This window comes from Castor canadensis, chromosome 14, assembly GCF_047511655.1.
Source record: "Castor canadensis chromosome 14, mCasCan1.hap1v2, whole genome shotgun sequence".
Classification (NCBI taxonomy): domain Eukaryota; kingdom Metazoa; phylum Chordata; class Mammalia; order Rodentia; family Castoridae; genus Castor; species Castor canadensis.
Genome location: NC_133399.1, coordinates 40,575,417 through 40,596,991, shown reverse-complemented (window position 1 = coordinate 40,596,991; position 21,575 = coordinate 40,575,417). Strand labels below are relative to the sequence as shown.

The 21,575-nt window shown below is 54.5% G+C and overlaps 1 protein-coding gene across 4 annotated transcripts in view; it reads right to left on the bottom strand.

The window, feature by feature from the left end:
* The window catches only part of Kdm4b (lysine demethylase 4B), a 122,443-nt gene that overhangs the window by 33,603 nt on the left and 67,265 nt on the right, over positions 1-21,575 (bottom strand). For 3 of the 4 annotated variants that reach the window (XM_020172387.2, XM_020172389.2, XM_020172391.2), the window contains exons 8-9: positions 17,958-18,061; positions 13,578-13,715 (exon numbers count right to left, since the gene is read on the bottom strand). In XM_020172387.2, the coding sequence (XP_020027976.1) occupies positions 13,578-13,715; positions 17,958-18,061 (242 nt within the window). Of the gene's footprint in view, positions 1-13,577; positions 13,716-16,360; positions 16,937-17,957; positions 18,062-21,575 lie in introns of those variants that run through there. The other variant, XM_074054386.1, reaches the window with a different exon arrangement.

Below are 21,575 nucleotides of genomic sequence, written 5' to 3'. Positions count from 1 at the left end.
GAGTGACAGTGCTGCCCAGCAAACACAGGGCTTCCACAAGGAGCAGCCTCAAGAGGCTGGAGGGGAGCATGCATCCCTGAGGAGTGTGGAGCAAGTGACGCCCCTCCTCAGGGTTTCACCGGGGGTAGGAAGAAATGCAGACAAACACGTTCTCTGCTTCATTATCAGAAAAACACGAACATGCACACACATATCATGTATGCTCTGAAAAAACTGCAGTGTGTTTAACCATTGTGGGCAGACTAAATATCAGATCTGTGTGACAGCAAGACACAAATACCCAGGGGTGGTCTCTGGCAACCATTTTGGGAGAGACACTCTTCCTGTGCATACGTTACCCTGAGATATATGCAAGGCAGGGCCACAAATACAGTATGGGCCAATCATGAACAAATGTCTGTAAAAAGGACAAGGAAATCCCCAAGCTCCTTCGGTCAGCTGCATTTGTGAGTCAACACCCAGGTACAGCAGTCAACAGATGTATGGCCTGCAAAGCTATTAAGTTCACTCTAGGGCCTTTAGAGAAAGTGTAGGGCTGGGTGTGGCTCAGTGGTGAGTGCTAGTCTAGTACACATAAGGCCCCAGGTTCTGTCCCCTGCACTGCAAAGAAAAAAAAAAAAAGTATGCCTAGAGAAAGTCTGCCCACCCTGATTTACAGCACAGGATAATTTTACAGACCTCAGTGGTGAACACCTCATATACAGACTCCTATGCACTACACAGGTGACAACAGCTGCATCTGTGAGGAAACTAACAGCAACCCAGTCTGTCCTAACTGTGGTGCCTCTCTCCCCACCACAGCACCTGAGCCTAACTATAGCAGGAATGGGGTGGCTGCCCTCCCAAGCCAGTTGCTCACCATGGGTACCCCCCAGCCCAAGGGGACCACAGGGAGCCTAAGCCTGCCACATGTCACCCACATCGGGGCCCAGGTCCCACAGTCTAGGATGACCCAGGCAAAAGGCGCCCATGTCACCCAGGGGGTACAACCCCCTGGCAGCCATGAGCTGGCGCCAAGCTCCCAAACCCACAGGTGACACATACCCTGCAAGTTGCCTGCTTCTGTTTTGCTTTGCTGTCTTCATGACTTGGACCTCATGATGGTAGAGCGCAACAATGTGGGGCCCCAATGACCACCGCAGAGAGAAGGAAGCCAGCCCTCGCCCACCCAAGTCTCTTAAAAGCCATACCTGGCCTGAGAGGAGGACCTATAGCTTGGAGGCAACCTTAGCTTACTTTGTTTTGGGTGTGGGGTGTGATTCACTCCAGTGCTACATCTATAGACAGCACTATTGTGCAAGTACCTAAGGCACACTTATCAGATAAGACTCAAGCTCCAGGGGCACTCTCCACTCAGAGGAGAGCGCATCTTCAAGGGCCTTTCCTCCCCTGAGGTTTGAGATGTTGCAACACAAGATGCCAGTTTTAGAGTCAATTCTGCAATTATGGCCACATAATTATAAATAGCTGGAAAAGTCACATCTCCGGACTCTGAACCATGGCATGTTCTGCATTCCTACATCTGAATTAATTCAGAGGAAAGCCAGAGGTGCCTGGGACAGAGAGAGGTGCTGCCTCCCAACAGCCAGGAAGCCCCACACGGCAGCAGTGCCCACTACACGGCTCCCCTTCCAGCTCCCCTGGGGGTGGGGGAGCTGCTGCCAGGCTCTGCATGGCCCTGGCTGGCCACAAGGTCTCCTGCTTCTCAGGATCGGCCCAGTGGGATGGAGACTTTTTGTTTAGATGAGCACCTCGGGGAGGGCCAGTCTCAGGAGGGCTGGGACCCCAGGTCACTGAGCCTCAGGAGCTCATAGGGTCTCCTACAGGACCAGGGCTGGGCAGGGGAGGCTCGCAGGGTAGAGCCCAGTCACCTGGGTGCCAGCTGCTCTCTGTGTTCTCACTCAGGCAACACAAGTCCCCAATGCAGAGCCTTCTGCCATCAGTTCATGAGGCCCCAGGATGGGTCCTGTCACAGAGCCTGAAGAAGCATCTAGGGCGGAGAGGTCGCTGAGCCAGAGGCTGAACCCGTGCAGCTGTCACTTATCAATGACAAGTGGGAGATTTATGACCATTGTGTTTCAGGGCCTGGACCTAATCTACGGTCTCTGCTTCTTGCTCACCCGTCACTCGATGCCCAGACACCAAAGAACTGTGAGTGATGTGACTGTCACCCACCTCAGAAGACTGACACATCAAACAGCCCACCACCCAGGATGCAGGTCTCCCAGGACACACTGCTAAGTTCCAAGGAAAATGAGAAAATGAGAAAGGGCTGGCGGGTGACCACTGGTTATGCAGAGCAGGGCAGGAGGCAGAGACAAATAAGAGTTCTTCTTTCCAAGCATGAGAAAAGGAGAAGTCAGGGTGTGAGCAGTTCAGACGGCTAGCCCGTGCCTGCTATGGAGAGCACTGGTGGGGTCACTGAGCCCAGCCCAGTAGCCTCTGGATGCCCACAATGGCTCCATACCTAATGGATCCCAGGGCAGCCGGCACCACCCAGAAGAGCTGCCACCAAGTGCTCAACTAGCATCCTGACCCTCCCAGTGGGGACCTACCCCATGACTATGGCCCAGTACTGGCTGGCCATAATTGTGCGAAGTCACGAACTGCAGGGAAGGAGTGGGTACAATGACAGGAAGATCTAACTCCAAAAGCCGCCACTTCGCCATTTCTCTCTCCAGGGCCTCAGAGGGAAGTAAATGGAAGCTTTCATAGGGATAAACATTAATGCCTAGTAAGCCATCAGGACCCTATTAGCATTTCCACAGCTTCACTACCTACAGGCTGCTACCCAAGTGAGCCAGGAAGAGAGGGGCAGCATTAGGATCACGCGCTCTACTGTGTGTGGAAGACCTGCGCCCCAGCTGCAGAGACGTGGACAGGGCTGAGGTGGCAGGCATTGCAGCTCTGGGAGCTGGGTTCTAAGACTAGTGTCTGCTGAGGGCCACTTCTTGGTGTGACTCCTGCAGAGGGGCAGAGCAGCTCCCCGCTGTCATCTGGTAAGGGCCCTAATCCCGGCCACCCTGATGAGAGAATTGCCTCCTGTTACTGTCGTCTCAGGGTGAGGTTGCATTCCAACACATGAACTTGAGGGACAGACATTTAGATCACGGCACCTTTCTAGGGAAAGGGAGGGACCAACCTGATGTTGTTGGGGACTGTGTAAGTCAACAGGGGTGTTTGCCCTCGGGGAATGTGACCCTCACTCCTGTGTCCCATCCCTCTCTGCCACCACCTGAAATTCCCTGGCCTGTTCTATACTCAGCTCTGCAAAATTATCCTGTAACAAAATGACTGAGTCAGGTAAAAGTGGGTTGCTTCTGTGAAGTGTAATAAATAAAATAAAAGCCATATTGAACCCCAGCCAAGCTGTCTTTAATACCGCAATGCAAAAGGTGTGAACTCCTCAGCCCATCACGGGCTTAGCTGGGCCTGTCAAGTGCAGCCCTTAAGGTCTGTAAGGCAGAAATGAGACTCTAAGTGGAGCGTGATGCAGGCAGGCCCCTAATGCCTGAGATCTAAAGGGTCCCTGCACAGGGCAGCTATGCTGGCCCAGAGTAAGCGAGGCAGCTGAGCTGGGAGCATCCCGGCTGGGAGCCTCCCACAAGGAAGACCCAGGAAAATATAGACGAGGGCGAGACAACTGCCTGCAGCAGCCACCACTTGCTTCCTACAGATCCGGTTCTGGAGAAACAAACAGAAGGTGGTGGCAGCTGCATGCCGTGCCCTGCAGCACCTGCCCACCTCCCCCGACAACCCCAACTCTTTGTGCAAACAACATCCTGTAGCCACTGTTTTACACCTGCCTTTGTCATGGGGCAGATTTTGGTAATGTTCCACATCAGGAGCCACGGCCTCATCCCTTTTGTAGTCATTTAATATTCCAACGCCCAGGTGGACAAACATGGGCAAAGCCATAGCACTTCCTGCCTGTTACTGGAGACTATCACCTATGCCCACACAGACACTGCTGCAATCAAGGTGCTATTAGCGCTGTTCTCCTCCAGTGATGGTCTCCCATCGCATTCCCAAGTGGACTCAGACACGTGATGTACTCCTATCCTTGTCACCTTCCTCACTTTATGCCACACAGGTCACTAGCCTACACTCTCCCCCAAATGCAGGTCTTGATAGACACTCACTCTGTATTCCCTTATGGGCCCTTCCTACAGTGGGACATCAGAAGCACCCCCATGTCCCTTGGCCTCTTCCTGGCCAGCAATACAATCGGAAATAAGAGACACGTCTTCTACCAAAGCAGGTGTGGTGACAGCAGGCTACCAACACTGCAGAAACACCCCAACAGGAGCGAGAAAACAGGTTCTAGACTACCATGAGCCTGAGGGTCCTCCAAAGCTGTGCAAGCCAAGGACAGAGCCCTCTGGAAGGTAAGGTCACCCATGCTTCCAGGGCACATTTAGATCTATGCTCTGTGCCCCGACATTTCCTCCCCTACACGTCCCAGGGCCTCAGACTCCCTGCAGCTGCCCTCTGCCTCTGGGGGGCCCAGGGGACATGCACTGCCCTTCCCCTGAAACCACCCATGGCTGCTGTCTGTCAGTGGCTGAGGATCCACAGCTCCTTGCTTTTATGAGTTGGAGTCCCACCAGAACCTTATTTCCAGGGGAAAGCACACATGCAGGTACCCATGTGTACACATATGCACAGGCACACACTTGTGCGTACCACACACACAGGTATCCACATGTGCCCACATACAGTTACACACGCATGCAAACACACTTACTTTTGCACTTTCTGGGGTCACCCAGACTTCTGAGTGTTCCAGCTAGCCACCGCACTCTGCATAAACTAACAGGCAGGTGCCTGGCACCGCTGCAGATGCCACCTGCCCCGCAGCCTCCAGGGGCCTGCTGGCCACACTTCCCACTGAAGCAGCTCTGAGCTTTAATTAGAGGCCATGCCATCTGAACAGACAGCAAGTATGACAATCTGCCCCTGTGAAACAGCAAATGCAAGTGCGAACTCACAGCCACTGGCCTAAAGAGAAAATTATTAAACATGACTCAATAAAATCACCAACCCAAATGGTGTGCACCATGGGGACTCTCTAGTGCTTTCAGCAGAGGCTCAACCACAGGAATAAGGCAGAACACGAGGCCGCTGCTGGGGTGGGCAAGTAGCGAGCAGCCAAGGCTGTGGGCGAATGTGTGGCCCGTGCCACCTGCAGAGGATGGGGACAGATGGGGCGGGGGTGTCCTTCAAAAGCAGTAGCCCTGAGTTGTGAGGGCAAAGTCATCTTCCAGCTGACCACTCATTGTCCCTCACAGAGCACATCCAAACCCAAATGCCATCCCTCTGCTCCCTGCGTCCCCCGGCCCCTGCCACAGACCCTCCATATAGACACTGTGGCAATGCTACAAGCACAAGCACCATGACGAGGGCCTGTGCTACCTGGTGTGTCACTGCAAGCCCACCTGGCCATTCACAGGCACTGGAGACACAGCCAGGCAACGCAGAGCAGAGGCTAACTTCACGTTTTGATGGACAGGTGTAATGGGCCTTATGTAGCCAGGGACTCCCACGTGGCCCAGTGCAATCTCAGGGCACAGTGTCTTCAGTGTGGAAGGCCTGGCTTCCCCTTGTCTCTCTGGCCTCTGGGTGGCACCATGTGTACCAGATGCTGAACCAAACCTTGACAAACCCAGGACACAGCTCAGCCCCTATCACCCCTGTGTCCCCACATCCTCTCTATCACCAAGTCCTGAAGGTCCAGAAGCATAACAACAACCTGTCTCTCCCCACCACAGCCCCATGAGGGTCACTGCCCATCTCTACTGGCTCCAGTCTGTGCTCCACCCAAGGCCAAAGGGCACCCCCTCTTCAAGTGTCCTGTGTCTCCCCACGCCCAGGATGAAACCTCACTCATCAAGCTGTCACTGCCCCTGGACCCCCACAGGGACACCTTCTGCTTGCCTGCAGCTCCTTCTCCCATGTGCACAAAGCTAAAGAGTGACACTCCCAACCCAGGACCCCAGAAGGAATTCATTTGGGAGTACGCTCTTCATAGGTATAACAAGTTCAGATGAGGTCTCACGGACTTAAGAGTGGCCTGAAACCAGTGCTGGGTGTCCTTCTAAGAGGAGAAGAGGACACAAAGACACCAGAGAGGGCTGAGTTTGGCCAAGGCGAAGCATGAGCAAAGCTTACAGCAAGTGCTAGAGGCCAGGAGGGGAAGAAGGACCTGGGGAGCCGGCAGGGCGCAAGCCAGATCCCGAGGAAGGGACAATTGGTCTTCCCAGCCTCAGAATGGACCCTGCTGAAACACAGCATCAGCTCACCCCTCCTCCCAGAAGTGCGGGCTGCCACTGAGACTGGCTTCCCTTGTTCAGAGATTCTCCCCAGTATCCTTGTGATCTGTCACCTTCCCTGCACCTTGCTGCCTTATCATGGTAACTGTACAAGTGAAGGCTGGATGGGCGGTGGCAGGAACAAACTCGCTTCTTACTCAGCCATCTGTGTTAGGGGGTAGGCATCTGGGTACCCACAAAGGCAGGGGGGCCCACAAAGTGTTAAGCACGCAGAGCAGGGAGCAGCAATGTGACAAGGAGCCCCACATGTATGGCTGAGGCTGACAGAAGTCTCAGGATTACGGCTGGGCCCCCTGCCTCTGATGTAATCACCAGCACTGCAGCAAGAGCAGATAACAAACCAGTTCATTAGGAACCCACTGGAAAGTCTCACTGCGTCTCATGAACAAAACAATTAGGCCTCGGCTCCTCGGGCTCCCGGGCTGTGGCTACGGGGCCTGCACGCCAGCACAGACAGAGAGCTGCTTCCTGTGGCCCCGCCAAGGTCACGGGCTCCCAGCTCTGCCAGCCCCCTACCCAAAGAACCCAGCATCAGCCAGGAGCTTATCTGTCCTGTATCAGTGTTGCCTTCGTGGGGACAAGTAAGTGCTGCATCTGACCCCACTGCACCCGCAGAGCTGGTCTGCAACCCCAGGCTCCCATTCCCTCTGCGTAGGAAATGACGGATGATGGAGACTGCTTCTTTAGCGCACCTGGCCCCTGAGAAGAGTGCCTCTGGAGCCCTATTTTATCACTGGGTAACCTGAAGCAGGGTGCTGCCTGGTCCAGGGCCTCACAGCATGAGGTGCCAGGTCTGCACCCAGGTAGGATGCTCTAGCTCTAGCTCGGTGCTTGTGAGCCAGTCTGCACCCCTGACCTCCCTCACAGGGAGTAACTATTCTGGGGGAAGAGACCAGTGTTGGGGTCATCAGGAGTCACCCCATCGTTCACCTGGCCTGGCTCAGACACAAAGGCAAGGCTCCCTGCGTGCAAGAGCAACGCCCCCCCGCCCCGCCGGCCTTGGAGGAGAAGCTCTGCTTTCCCATCAGCACTGAGCTTCAGTCTGTGGAAGACGTGGCTCCCTCTGTGTCCTAAGGTTGTCCGCCGCCATCACCGCGTGAGAGGAGCCAGCCCTACGCTAGCCATCTCACATGGTGCCACCTGGCACTGGGCTATAGCCAAGAACAACCTGTGCCCCATGGCAGGATGGCAGGCCAGGCCAGACGCAGAGGCTCTGCCCGCAAAGTCCCTTGGTCCAGACCACTAGCACCAGTCCGGAAGGCCTCTCCAGGGCAGAGATGACCACAGCTCCAAGGATCCTCCCCAACCCAGGCACCCCATGCTGGGGTGGTTCTGCTCCCGGGAGACACCAGGCCATGTCTGCAGCCATGTGTGGCTGTCACATTGAAGGTGCTCCTGACATGGAGTAGGTGGAGGCCAGGGACACTGCTCAGCACCCTGCAGGACCCAGGATGCCCCATAGAGGAGGACTAGCCCAGGGTCCCCAGTGCAAGGGGTGATCCCGCACTAGGGAACCTCTCTAACTCGTTCTCCTAGCTCATTGCTGCATACACAGGCATGGATGCTAGCTCAGGATCCAATGCAGAGTGGCCAATGCTGGCCCAGGCCCAGGATCCACTGTGACCACCTTGGCTGTGGGCCCTCCAGCACCATGAGCATGAGCACACGTGTGGAGACTAAGAGACAGCCAGCGATGTGTGGCAGGAAGATCCATGACAGGGAGCAAACAGAAAACGTATTTCACAAACCAATTTGTAGACCTGCTAGCCCAGTCCAGCAATGCCATCAGTCAGAGGGGCGGTGAGGTGAGAGACAGAGGTGAAGATGGGTGGTGCCTCCGATTCCGGAGGTTAGGGGCTCATGCCCATCCTCCACTCCAACCTTCTGCAGCCTCCCCAGGGCTGCAGGTTTATCACGTGGAGCAGGCGGCACCGTCATCGAACAGAAGGAGCTCAGTTACCCCAAGCAGCAGAAGCATTTGCGTCCCCACTGTGCAGTTATCAAGTTTACTGTACCCAGCCTGAGGTGGGAGGTGCCCCACCCAGGGGTCAGCTGCTGCCGGCACAGATGCAGGGGTCATGGGCACCAGGTGGGCCATCTCTAGACTCGGGACCCTTTTCATCCCAAACCCACTGGGACACCTGAGAGCGCAGAGGTCTCCTGAGGGAAGTGAGTGCTCCACAGACAGCAACCCATGGACTGCGACAGCTGGCAGAGAACCAGTTGTCTGTGCAAGGCTCACTGGCTGCCAATGGCACTTTAAATCCTGCTTGCTGTTTCATCTGCGCCACCTCTGCCTGGCAGGTGGGTCAGGGACGCTGGTGAGTCCAGAGCTCTGGAGAAGAGGCGCTCTGTCTGCCAACTGCACAGGCCATCCTGGGACACACCAGGCAGTAGTCTTGCACAGTGAAGTTCAGCTGAGAAGGGCTGCTGTGCACACGCATGTTTCCATCGCCTCACGGAGACAGGAGCATCCCTTTGATCTATCAGCAGCTAGCACAAAGCCTGCGGCTCTTCCTGGGAAGCAGAGTTGAGCTTCAGGCCCCACAGCCAGCTGTGCCCATTTCTGCCTGGATACAGCCCAGCCTGGGGATTCTTGGGGCAGGGAGGGGTCATCTCCTGTACCCCATGGGCTCACACCTCTAAGCAGGTGAGTGAGGGAGATGGGAGGGTAGGCCTCTGTGCTGTTAGGTGGCCAGTCCAGGGTGAGCACATCTCGGAGGAGTTGACATCATTTTGAGAGAGGTCCTCTCACCACCAAGGGTGTGACAGCTGTGCCTCTGGAGGACAGGTGACCTGGTAACGCACGGGGCTTGGCGGGGGCTCTATGCTTACCCTGTCCCTGACACTCCTGTGCACACAGTAGGTGGCAGCAATGCTCAGCCAGGCTGGGTTGCTGACCCTTCTAGAGTCCCCTCCCTCAGGATCCCATGCTGTCCTGAGGCAGGGGAGGTGGCCCGGAGGGCCCAGGCTGAGAGTAGGGTCTGGTGTCCCACCACGGCTCCTGGTTTAGCTGGTTGATTTTAAATTCCCACTGCAAAATCACAGCAACAAAACCACCACTGAGGACAGCAAAGCCCCTCATGCTACAGCCATAGGGTTCTGGCCAAAGACACCAGCCACGGCCAAGGCCGCTCCTTGCCCCAAACTGCACCACTCTAACCAAAGAGTTCCTGGGTAAAAAGAAAGGTTGCAAGCATGATTAAAATGTGCTGTAATGTACACCACCTTCTACCAATGTTGGAGAAAGTGCCCATGAACATGGAAGGTCACACTCATGTTCTACTGTTTGAGTCAAAGTTGCCAAGCCCACCACTCCATGTGAGTAAAGATGGGGCATATCCCACAGGTGTACTCATCATCATGGCTGCATAGTATTCCCTTGGTTCCTGTATGTCACTTTCCCACTGTTGTAACCAGCAAGGCCCTAGACATCCATGTGCTTGTCCCAGAGAAAGAAATGCCAAGCTCAAGGGAGACTCACGTAAGCAGCTGGTGGGAGAAGGCCCTGGGTCTCCCAATTCCCCACATTGGAGATGAAAGAAGAGGTCACCAGTATTGACCTACCTCAAAGTGGAGAATACTTATGCTCCATCCAACCCCCTGTGAGCTTCTGCCATTGTGCACCTCCTTGCCTGTTTTTACCCCAGATAAGTCTTCTTGGTCTGGAAGGAACTGATGGGGATAAGACCATTTCATCCTACTTTCAAAATTGTCACAGCAGGATTTTCAGAGATGCAATTTCCAGACTATAGAGATTTGCCTGTGTCAGGTGTACAACTCAACAATTTCTAGAACATGATTCACAGAGTTGTGCGACCATCACCACCATCTAGTTTCAGAAGTTCCTATCACCCCAAAAGGAAACTCAGCCCTTCCCTGGCCCATGGCCCCCACAAGTCCACCTTCTATCTGTGGATTCCCTGTTCTGGACATTTCCTATCAATGGAGTCACACACAATAGGGCCTTTTGTGTCTGCTTCTCTCACTGAGCACCGTGTCCACAAGGCCCCTCCATGCTGTGATGTGGATCAGAGCCCCATTCCTTCCTACTGGCAACTGTGTGGCAGGGACAGTAAGGCCTGTTTCCCTAGGTTTGGTCTACCCTACCCTTTCATTTCTGACAGCATGTTCTTCCTTATACTTGCTGGCTGGTGGATGATTATGGGCAGGGCAGTCCCCACTCCCCCTTCTCAAGGGTGCAGAAGGCTCCTATCATTGTCCTGTACCTGTGACTGCAGCCCTCTCCTTGTCCCCTGCAGCCTCTCATTCCCTTGGGGACTCTGGAGGCCTGTCTATGGGCTCATTCTCAGGCCCACAGGCAAAGGGGCTTGGCTCTGATTCACGACAAAGAGGCCTAGCTCTTCATTACCCAGTACAAGGGAATGTTGATCCATACTCCAGACAAAGGCTGTGGGTCAGTAGGAAGGGCCGCCAGACCAGGCCCAAACTCAGGCTCCTACAGACCAGGGCTTCCATACTCTGTGAGTGTTCCAGACTCTGCAGGCCAAGTGGGCTCCACAAACCTCTCAACCCCGGAGCTGCAGGGAGACAGCAGCATTGGCCACGCATATCTGTGCCCCAACATGTGCCCAGGAACATGGAACTTGAGTTCCATGTAACTGCCACAGGCCACGTGTTCTTTTGATTTCCCTCCAGCCCTTTAAAACTGTAGAGATCCCTTCTGTACTGCAGACTGAAGACAGGCTGCCTGTGGGGCTGTTTGCGCCCCTGAACAAATGCCTGAATTGACAGAGGCCAGCTGGGCAGAAGGGTGTCTTTAGCAGGAGAAAGACAGATGGGGATGTGGACAGGAAGTCCCACAAGGTCAGAAAAAGGGGAGCAAGTCAACTAGGAAAGCAGCCTCTAAATGTAGGAGATGGACCTTCCCTGGGTTCCCTCCACTGAATGTGCAAGAAGCAGCTGGTCCAGAGGTACGTGGAGGGGACCAGGGCACAGAAGAGGGAGGGCTCTGGGTTTCCCCATCCTTCTGTTCTTCCTATCCTCATCTGTCCTGCCTTCCATGGTGTGAAGCACCCTACCTGCCTCTAGCCAGTGCACTCAGGAGCAGCAACCACCTGGTTGGTGGGGTCTGGCTGCCTGAGTACCCACCCCAGAGCCTGGGAGTGGCCATGGCCACCTCCTCTCTTTGGTGGACCTGACCTGTGTAGGGGTGCCTACAGACCATACAGGGTCTGCCCACACAGGGGCTGGGGTGACTGAGGGGCCCCGAGAGGGAGCTGAGTGCCAGGCCACCTGTCTTGAACCCTGGGTTTGCTGTGAATGCCACTCGCTACTTGCTCAGTAATTCCACGCTACGCCATCTAACAATAGAAGCGTGGAGCCCAATCCAGGCTGCGCTCCCCAATGCTACTTATTGTGACACATGGCTGAAACCTAAATTGCTTGTAATATCTGGGCAGGCCCACAGTGGTGTTGGCTCACAACTCAATCTGCTGCAGGCTGGCCACAGTGCAGACAGGGCCCCTGCACCAGAGTGGGCCTGGGGCAGCACACTGCAGTCACACGCAGTCCTAACATCACAAAGGGATCTTGACTTCCTATCCCCTCCTTCCAGCCAAGCTCAGTCCATTGTAAAGTTCACCCTAACACCATGCCTGAGTCCAAGCTCTGAAGAGTCCGAGTCTCCCTTACCACTCAGCTCATTCCCTTTCAAACTGGGGTATGGCTTAGTGGGCCCAGGCCCTGACTTTCATCCTTAGCGCTCACCCCCAAACTGTGCACAATAGCGAAGATAGCAAAACAAATATCTAGAGAAGTAAAGGGGCCCAAGTCATCTGGGCTAGGCTGCCTAGGAGAAATGCAACATGAGCCACCATCTACACAGCGCTGTCTTCTAGGAGACACGCTAATAACGAACAGGCAAAATTCACTTTAATAGCGTATTTTCTTTAACCCAATATATCCAAAGCTACCAGTTAATGTGCACAGTATAGACATGCACATGTGAGGTGTTTTATGTCCTCTGTGCCCTTTGCCTGGGTTTATACTCAAGGCACTTCTCCAGTCCACTCAGCCGCACTTTGAGTGGCTATGCACTGGTCAGCATCCTTGCTAGGTCTGCTATTTACAGCATGTGTGACCCTTGGGACCTGGCCTGAGGCTCTCTCCTCTCATACCTCCCTAATGTTCCTGACCCAGAGGGAGCAGGAGCTCTGCATGTGGGCACAGCAGATGCACCAGCTCTCACTGTCCTGGTGGCTAGTGGGGTTCTACTGCTCCCCCACATCCTAACAAGCCACATGGCCCTTGAACTGAGAGTAACTATGCTGGTGACAGTGGAGGCAGAAGGGTGAGGACAGGCTGGGCATTCAGCCTTGAAGAATAGTGTAGCCATGCCGGCTTGATGGAGAGAGCTAGAACAGGCAACAATGGCCTGCAGGGACAGAGGGGGCCACCTGCTGGTGCTGGAGCAGAAGCTGGGCCCACCACTATCACAACCCACTTCCTGGGCTCCAGTTCTCTCACCCTTCCTGAGTTTGGTACTCACAGCCCTGCCCATGTTGCCCAGGCCCCAGCCTGCTGCATTCCTGCAGCTCTCAGGCATCCCACATGGCCTCGCACACCCACCAGGCTGACAGTAATACACAGATGGCGCATGTGGGCTTAAAAAGAACTCTAGGGCCACAGTTCAGTGCGGATGTTAGATCTGTGTGTGACAGCAGATCCTGAGACCAGGAGCGGCAAGGTCCTGGGAAGAAGTTAACCCTGCCTTCCCATCCGTCACTCCCAAGAACCCCTAGTCACAGAGGTTCTTAGCCACTCAAGAGAACCCCAGCAAGGAGACAGACAGGTGGGAAGACGACACCTGAACAGGCAGGGTCTGGCTGCACGACCCACAGAACAGTCAACTATAACAAAGGAACTCCCCACCCTAAGGACTAGTGACTATCAGACATGCCCATAAAGTCAACCACGATGGGAAAAGTGTTTCTGAGGAGAGCCCCAGACCCCAAGGCCAGAGCTGCCCACCAAGCCCCAGGTACAACCAGCCCCTTTATGAGGTGGGAGGCAGAAGACAACGGGCACTGCCCTGGGACTCACACGCTCCCCGCTCCCCTCCCCAGTTTGTGAGTCAAGGAATGTTTTAGGACAGGCTCTCTGAGAACTCAGACACAGACCCATGAAGAACACGTGGCCCAGGCTGGACAAGCAGTAACAGAGATGCCCTGGACTTCAGCCGCGGGGGTGAGAAGAGCCACTGTTGCCACACACAGAGCCTACCTGAGAGGCCACTTTGCCGTAATCAATCCACCGCAGTGTAGCAAAGTTGGTTGACTCTGCACAGTTGAATCCATGATTGAATCCAGCGTGGTAGCCGTAGGGAAAGGTGATCATAAATTCTCCAGCCTCCTGCGTGATCTAAGGAGGCAAAGTAAGGCAGGTGAGGAAGGAGGAGGACAGGCGAGGGACAAGGCCAACAGGAGAGGAGCCAAGACCACAGGGAGCTGCCAATGAGCACAGCAGGGGGATGTGGGCTTGAGACTTCAACAGGTGTCAGGAGCCCTGACTTGACAAACCAGTATGGTTCCAGGCAGCTCCTCCTAGCTCCCTGCAGCTAGGAACTGACACCTGTCATCCCAGCACTTGGAAGGCATAGAGAGGATGATCCTGAGTTTGGTTACACAATGAGACCCTGTCTCCAAAAACAAAACCACCAAAACCCAAAAGACATCCAGGTACTGGTGGCTCACACCTGTAATCCTAGTTAACTGAGAGGCTGACATCAGGAGGATGGAGGTTCCAGGCTAGCTAGGGCAAGCAGTTTTGGAGACTCTATATTCAAAATAACCAGAGCAAAAATGAGCTGGAGGTGTGACTCAAGCTGTAGAGTGTCTGCTTTGCAAGCATGAAGCAGATCTGCAGGCTCATCATGGACCCTCCATGTCCACCCCAAGATGACAGAAACAGCCAGCATCCTTCTGTACAGTACTGCAGACCCAGGGACTGCTAGGCCCATGGTGAGGGTGGGGCCTCCTGCTTCGTAGGGACTGCACTATACTTGCAGCCATGTGACAAGTTCCTACATAGGAGACGGTGCTGGTGGCAGCCATGACCCTCTGAGAACAGATGAGGCCATTGGTAGGACAGCATGCGTCCTTCCTCCGTGTGAAGGAGCCTCTAGCTGTGCACACAACATGCTGGGAGACATGCCATCAGAGCACAGTCTTTCCACTGCATCCCGAACAGACTATGAGCAGTCAAAATGCAAAGGAACACCCAGACTGTAGGGTCTTGATGCCGCCATCAAAAGTTTGTGGAGCTACCTGCCAGCTACACTGGCCTGGACACACTATTCCTGAAACAGAGACCCCAGCCACAGGGTAGGCCTGAGTGTGACGAGTGGGGCCACAGAAGGAAACAGAAGTTGTCACCAGTGTGTGACACTCGAGAATGACTGATGTCAAGTAGCAGCCACTGTCCCACCCACTCTGGGATTTGGGCTACACACTCCTTGGAGACAGGGCTGTAGGGCCAATGTGCAGAAGCGGATGCTGAGGCCTACAGAGCGGAAGGGGCTCTGAGGTCGGGTTGCATGCTTGTGTGCTGACATCTCGCTCAGCATGGATGCCTGGCTCCTTCCCACATTGTGAGAACAACAATTCATTCTTCCTCATTAAACTCAAGCTTGTCACACGGATATACCGCTATTCATATATCCAATCCCTTGTTGAAGGCCACGTGTGCTGTATCCAGTGTAGGGACGTCAAGAAAGTTATGTGGTCACATGCTCGAATTTTCCCATACATGTATTTCCACTTCCCTGGAGTGCACAGTCCAGAGGGGACTGCTGGGGCATGGGGAGCCTCTGAGCCTCCAGTGGACTGCCCAGTAGTGTGGCGTTGTCCATTCCTGCTGCTCCCTCCTTGTCACCATTTGGCAATCTCTCAGTACCACGCATGTCCATGCTTGGGGCTGGGGGTGGGGGTCCTCTGGTTTCTTGCCTTTCTCAGAAATCCACTGAGCTGAATACCAGGTCATGTTGGTTGACTGGCACATATCTTGGTCAAGTGTCTGCTGACACTTTCTCCCCTATTCTCGGGCTGTTCATCATCTTACTGTCACTTCATCAATGTCCTCAGGCCTGCTAATCTGTGTTTATTCCCCCAGAGGGAGGCTCAGAGACTGCTGGATCCATCTAGGTAATCGGGGTGGAGGTGCTGGCACGGTGGGACAGATGGGGGTGGGGGGCTTTTTCTGAGCCAGCTGCTCAAAAAAATCAATCAAACCCAGTACTGCCAGAGAAAAGCCAGTCTCTCACAACACCGTGATACTTTTCTTTTCAAATAATTAATTGCACCAATCACGGGAAGTCACTGTGCATTAAGTTGTATTTTTAAATTCCCGTCCAAGTGACAGCTACCATGGCAGGATGGAGTGTATGGTGGGAAGTGGGGAGGGGAGAACACACTGGTGTCCCCTAGTCCCTAGCACCCGCCATCACAGCCTGGATTCTCAGGCTTCACTCCAAGGAAAAGCAAGGTTTTGGGCTTTTTGTTTGTTTGCTTGTTTTTAATGCCATCACTGATTTTCCTACCCTGTCAGGCTGCCCCTGGAATACCCTTATGGCTCTTCCTGGAACCCCAAGCTGGACATCACCTTCTTATTGCAGGCCTGGCGGGCAGTGTGACATGCGCCAGGAGCCGACACCAAATTGGAAAGCTGGATGTGAGGGGTGGCAGTGAGGAGCCAGGCTCGGGTGCACACCGGGCCTCATTCACCCACTCAGCCCCTCCCATGAAGGGAGCCCAGGACAGAGGGCACACCAGGTTACAGCAACAGGAAGATTATGTTCTGTCAGAACGTCGGTATCTCGGTGTCTGTCCTTCATGTTATGCCATCAACTGTACCTGACAAGAAATCAGCAGGCGTTTGGAATGATGGATAGGTGCACAGCAAAATCATCAGTGGCAAAGGGACGCCAGCCCCACTGCCACTCACAGGAAAGCCTGGGACACAGTATTGTCCACAAGCTTTCACAGGATAAATGAGGAGTCAATGGCAGATCACGTAAGTACACACTTTTAATTATTAAAAAGCCCTGCTATTGATCTGCTTTTCCTTCTAGAAGGAAATAGCATTACAAAGATTTATAAGCACAGTGCAGGGAGTCACTTATTTGAAGGGAGCCAGGAATTCAGATGAGAAAAGGGACCCATACTGCACTTGCTAGGGATATCCATCTCCTGACCAGCACTCCTGAGGGGCTGGGCCACTGTCTGGACCCCAGATGGCCTAGGCAAGCTGCTTTCCACCAGCCAGAAATGGGCATTCAACCTCAGGGGCCTCCGGAGACAAGGATGCCTGGTCCCTGGGTCATCCAGGGCAGGAGTGAGGGAGTGCAGCCCTCAGACATCAGCAGCCCCTTTGGAGCTGGAGGTGAGCTGGCCAGTTTGGGTCTAGTGTTTTATGCACACACTGTAGCGTCTTCTAAATGCAGGCCCAGGAAGAAGTAGACGGCTCACTGGTCCACAGGCCTCCCTCTCCAGGAAGCACTGCTTTGGAGAATGTTCTTGACAAAGTGGCTAGAAGCTCAGCATTGTTCATGGAAGTGAGCGATGCCGCCATCTGACTGTGGTTTCCTGGTAACGAACAATCTTCAGGCCGGAAGACAGGGGAGCAGGGAACACGAGCGCCCACATTCCTCAGAGCAACTCTAAAAACATATCCCCATCCCGATCCCCATGCCGATGCTGCAGGCGGGTGACTGAAATGTCAGAGCAATTTCCAACGTGCCTCACTGCACGTGACAGGGGAGGGGAGCAAAAGGTCTCATCACAGGACTTGCTCCTGGGCCTGACAAACTGCTCTCACACAAATGGCTTATCCCAAGGGCCTTCTCTCCTGCCTGGTACTCAATGTGTGGCCCAGTGTCCACTCAGGCCATTAGAAAGATTCTGGGCATGTGCCTTCTCATGGACCAACCTGGGGATGTAAATCTGGACTTTTCTGCCAAAAAAGGACTGGCATGGGAATGGAGAGGCCTAGGGTGGCAGCGCTAGGTAGGTGGCAGCTGAAAGTGGAGCCGGCCTCCCCAAGGACACTAGAGCTTCTGGGTCTGCAAACCTGAGGTGTCAGGTTTGCAAGGAGCTCCCAGGTGCAAGGAGCCCCCACTTTCCCACCACCCCTTGCAGAGACTTCATTCTCTGTAGCCCCTGTGTGGACTTGCAAAAGCGCCCACAGTCTGCATGGTCAGGAGAGCCCACAGTCCATTCTAAATAGGTGCTCACTCACTCAGCAGAGGCAGCCAGGCCAGGCAGCCAGGGGACCTACCCTCAGGGTTGTTGGTGGCTTCCCGGCAAGTCAATGGGACTGCTGGCTATGCAGAGAGGCCCCGAGTGGCCATACTGGGACAGAGGATTCTGTCTGGTTTAGGGGAGGGGGGAGGCAAGTTAAGACCCCACCTGACCACTCCTTCTACATCCTCACTCCCCAGCAGAGGGGCTAGAGGCAATGAGGAGGCAATGCAGAGCCAATGCTCTTCCCTGGCTGGCCACTGCTCTAGAACTCGATCCTGGTTAGGAGGACTGCCTCCTGGGCATTCATGGCCAGCTGGCCTGGTCCAGAGCCCCTCTTGCTGTGGGCGTCTCAGTCCGTACATACCCGGCTGAAGGGGATCCCGTACTTCTTCAGGATGATGGGTGAGATGAGGGTCATCTTGTGGCGCAGGAAGGCATCGCAGCCCTGTGAGCTCCCAGGAAAGAAGCCTATCCAGGAGAGAGTGGCATCAGTGTTTCCCCAGGAGGAGCAGGGTGGCCTCAGACCCAAGGTTGTGTCTTAGGGCCTGGACAAGAACACATGGCCTTTCCACACAACACTGTGGGGCTCTGCTAGGGTGAACAGTGAGGTGGACAGACTCTGGCCAGTGCCCACCCAGGTCCTGACCCATTGGTGGGACAACTGGCTGCAGCCCAGAGCCATGGCCCCATGGGAAGGGGCAGGTTATCCTATAACCAAGCCTTGGGTACAGCTGTATGGAAGCCTCCCTCCAGGCTCCTGGACAAAGTCCATAGTGTCACCAGGGGAACAGTCCCCCCACTACCCTGAGCCCAGACGGGAGAGATGGCGTGGCCGCTCTCCTCCAGAAGCTGATATCCTGGGGCCCCATAAACTAGGAACTGTGGGAAGTGAGCAGCACCCCGACCTAGGTTCCTTCTTCTCAGGCAGGAGCAAACCTTGGGAAGAACCACAAACCCGGCCTGAGACAGCTCCAGGGTTCACTGCTGTTACCTGGCTCTGACACCCTGTGGGGCTCGCTGCCTTTCCACTGGACAGCCCGATCCACCAGCCAGCCCAGCCTTAGCCCAAGGCCAGCTGAGAAATGGCCAGCACTCACCACCATGAGGGGGACAGTCTGAGTTATCATTGGGGACGCCTCCTATCCTCCAAGCAGACCACTTGACTGACTTAACAGGTAGGGAAGTGTAAGGAACTCGGCACTGGCCATGCCTCCTCCTGACTGTCCCCTAACCAGCCCTGTTCAGGGCTTCTTCCAAAGCACCTGCTAGCTGAAGCTCTGGTGAAGGGCAGAGGCATTCATGGTTCAAGTGAAGTCCTGGGAATCCCAACAGTGAGTCCTGGCCACCATCCACCATGGAGCCAGCACCCTTGGGGTGGAATGCAGGCCCCTGCTGAGGAGGGGTATGCTTGCGGTGGAAGCTGGTTGCTCTCATGGGCAGAAACAGCACCCTGGGGCCAAGTGGGATAGCATGTGGAGACTTGCTAATTAAGCACTCAGGTGCCTCCTGCTCAGCCCCAGCTCTGCCCAGCACTGCTCATCTATGCAGGATGCAGAGAGCTCAGGAGGAAGGAGGCCACGAGGGCAGGCAGAGACAGGAGTTGGCCTGGGCCACTCTGGCTCCCTTGTACTGCTCACCCTATGGGGTTGGTCAGCAACATACAGGCTGCACCTGTACCCCATCAGCCTGCAACTTTGAGAGGGGAACAGTGAAGAGTACAGTGGTGGGGTGTCAGGCAGTGGGAGAGCAAGTGTTCGTGGGCATGAACAGCTTCCTGGGTGGATCCACAGCCACAACCGGCCCGGGGATCATTCCGGAAGCCCACCCAAACCCCAGCCTTCAAGCCAGCACATATCCTCAGTGGGTCACCACTTAGAGGGCACATGCATGTGCAGGCACACAGACACATGGGGCTCCAGCCCTCGGTGCTGGCAGAGGGGCCAAGAGGAAAGACACAATGGCGGGTTCCTAAGGTACAAGGGATCACTGTATCCGCAACTTCCCCTGGCGTTAAAAGCATTTCAATTAGAATTATGACTGCCTGCCACCGGCCGTTGGCCGCGCTGCAGTTCCTCTTTTTAATGCGCAGTTTAAGTGGCTCTCATTAAAGCGCTAATAAAGGCACACATTTTAAGTGATTAGCACCAATAATGCACCAACACATTAATGTGCTCTCTGTGGGCCCCACAACTCTCCCCGCGAGCCCATTTGGAGCGCAGCTATTCATTCTCCATTATTAATCACAAGCCGTTACTCTCAGCTCTGCGAGGGAGCACGGGTGCATTCCCCCCAAAAGTTGGCAGGGCCTAAGCCTGAGGCTGCAGAGGAAGGCAGCATGACTCTGCTGTGCCCGCCTCTCTCCATTCTTGCCCCTCCTCTGGGTCAGTGGCTGAACCACTTCCTGAGCTCTGGCAGCTGCTCCCCCTGCGGAGGAGGGACAAGGTGAGTCAGGAATTTTTTTTTAAACCCACAGCAGCAAGCCTACACAGAGCTGCTTCCCAGTTTGCTGGCTTTGCCAGGACGCCAGACTGGCACCCAGGTCCCTGGCCAGCCCGGGGAAAGATCCAGAAAGAAGATGTGGCATCCAAGGTGGGCTATCACCCTGAGATCCCGACTGTGGCTCTCCCAGTTGCTCTCAGGCCAGCCTGAAATTCACTTTCTTTTCCAACAGAAAAGGCACATTGAGCAAGGACGCACAGATGCAGCTCACTGGAAGAACTCAGTGTAAGTGGAGAGGAGAAGGCGGCCTTTGTGATTCGGTCCTCAGGGAGCACCTGTGCTGAATATTTGTGTACACGTGTGGTTGGCTAAATCATGTCTCCCCAAGACCCTAGAACCTGTGACTATTTTGCCTTTTTTGGGGATGAAAGGGACTCTGCAAGGCAGGATCACGCAAAGGACCCAGAACTGGATCGCCATGGCTTATTCCAGGCCCAGCATCACTACAGGGTGGAGAGGGAGGCAGGAGGTCAGAGGCAGAGATTGGGAAACCCTGCTGCTGCTCTGAAGAGGGAGGAAGGTGTCCAGAGCCTAGGGATGTGGGGCCTCTAGGATCTGGGAAATGGGGGACAGAGGGCCACCATGCTGCAGCCTTGACCTTGGGACTTCTGACCTACAGAACTCTTAAGTTTTGGTTGTTCAAAGCTACTAAAGATTATGGTTATTTGTTATAACATCATCAGGAAGCTAACACAATGGGGAACCATTTCTACAGATTTTTGTTGTTGTTTTGCAGTACTGGGGATTTGAACTCAGGGCCTCACAATTGCTAGACAGGTGCTCTAACACTTGAGCCACTCTGGCAGCCCTTTTTGTGTTGGGTATTTACAAGATAGGGTCTTAAAAATTATTTGCCCAGGCTAGCCTTGAGCAGTGATCCTCCTGACCTCCCAAGGAGATAAGATTACAAGGCATGAACCACCAGTGCCCCGCTGTAGCTTTTATTTTCAAATGAGACTTTGTACTTCAACTCTGCATTAATAACCCAGTGAGAAAGCTTTACTTTGGTGCTATAAGCCAGAGTGAGACAGCCTCTACTGTGAATGGTCTATAACTACAGAACTTCCACGAGACACAGTGTTGTTAAACCTAAGCTTTGGCCTTCCCACAGAGGAGGGCCTGTTTCCCACTGAAATGCTAGAAAAGGCAGCCAAGCCACAAACCTGTGCTATGCCTGAAGAGGCCCGGCGCAAACACCTCCCCACTCCATGAGCCTCCCTTAATCCTTATGGACAGGTATGGCCTGTGTGCTTAGGCATTTGCCAGCCAGGCAGGAACCTGTGCCAAGCTAAGGATGGGCTTCCAGACAGGCCTGCAGCTGCTTTCAGGGGCCCTGGGCCACTGGCTATGGCCATTGAGAGGCAGGATGATCGGATGATCAGATGGTCAGGTCAGCTTGCAGAACAATGGAGTCCTCACTGCCTCCACTTGGCACCAAGGTCACCCTACCTGGCCAGCATGGGAAGGAGCAGCTCTGTTTAAG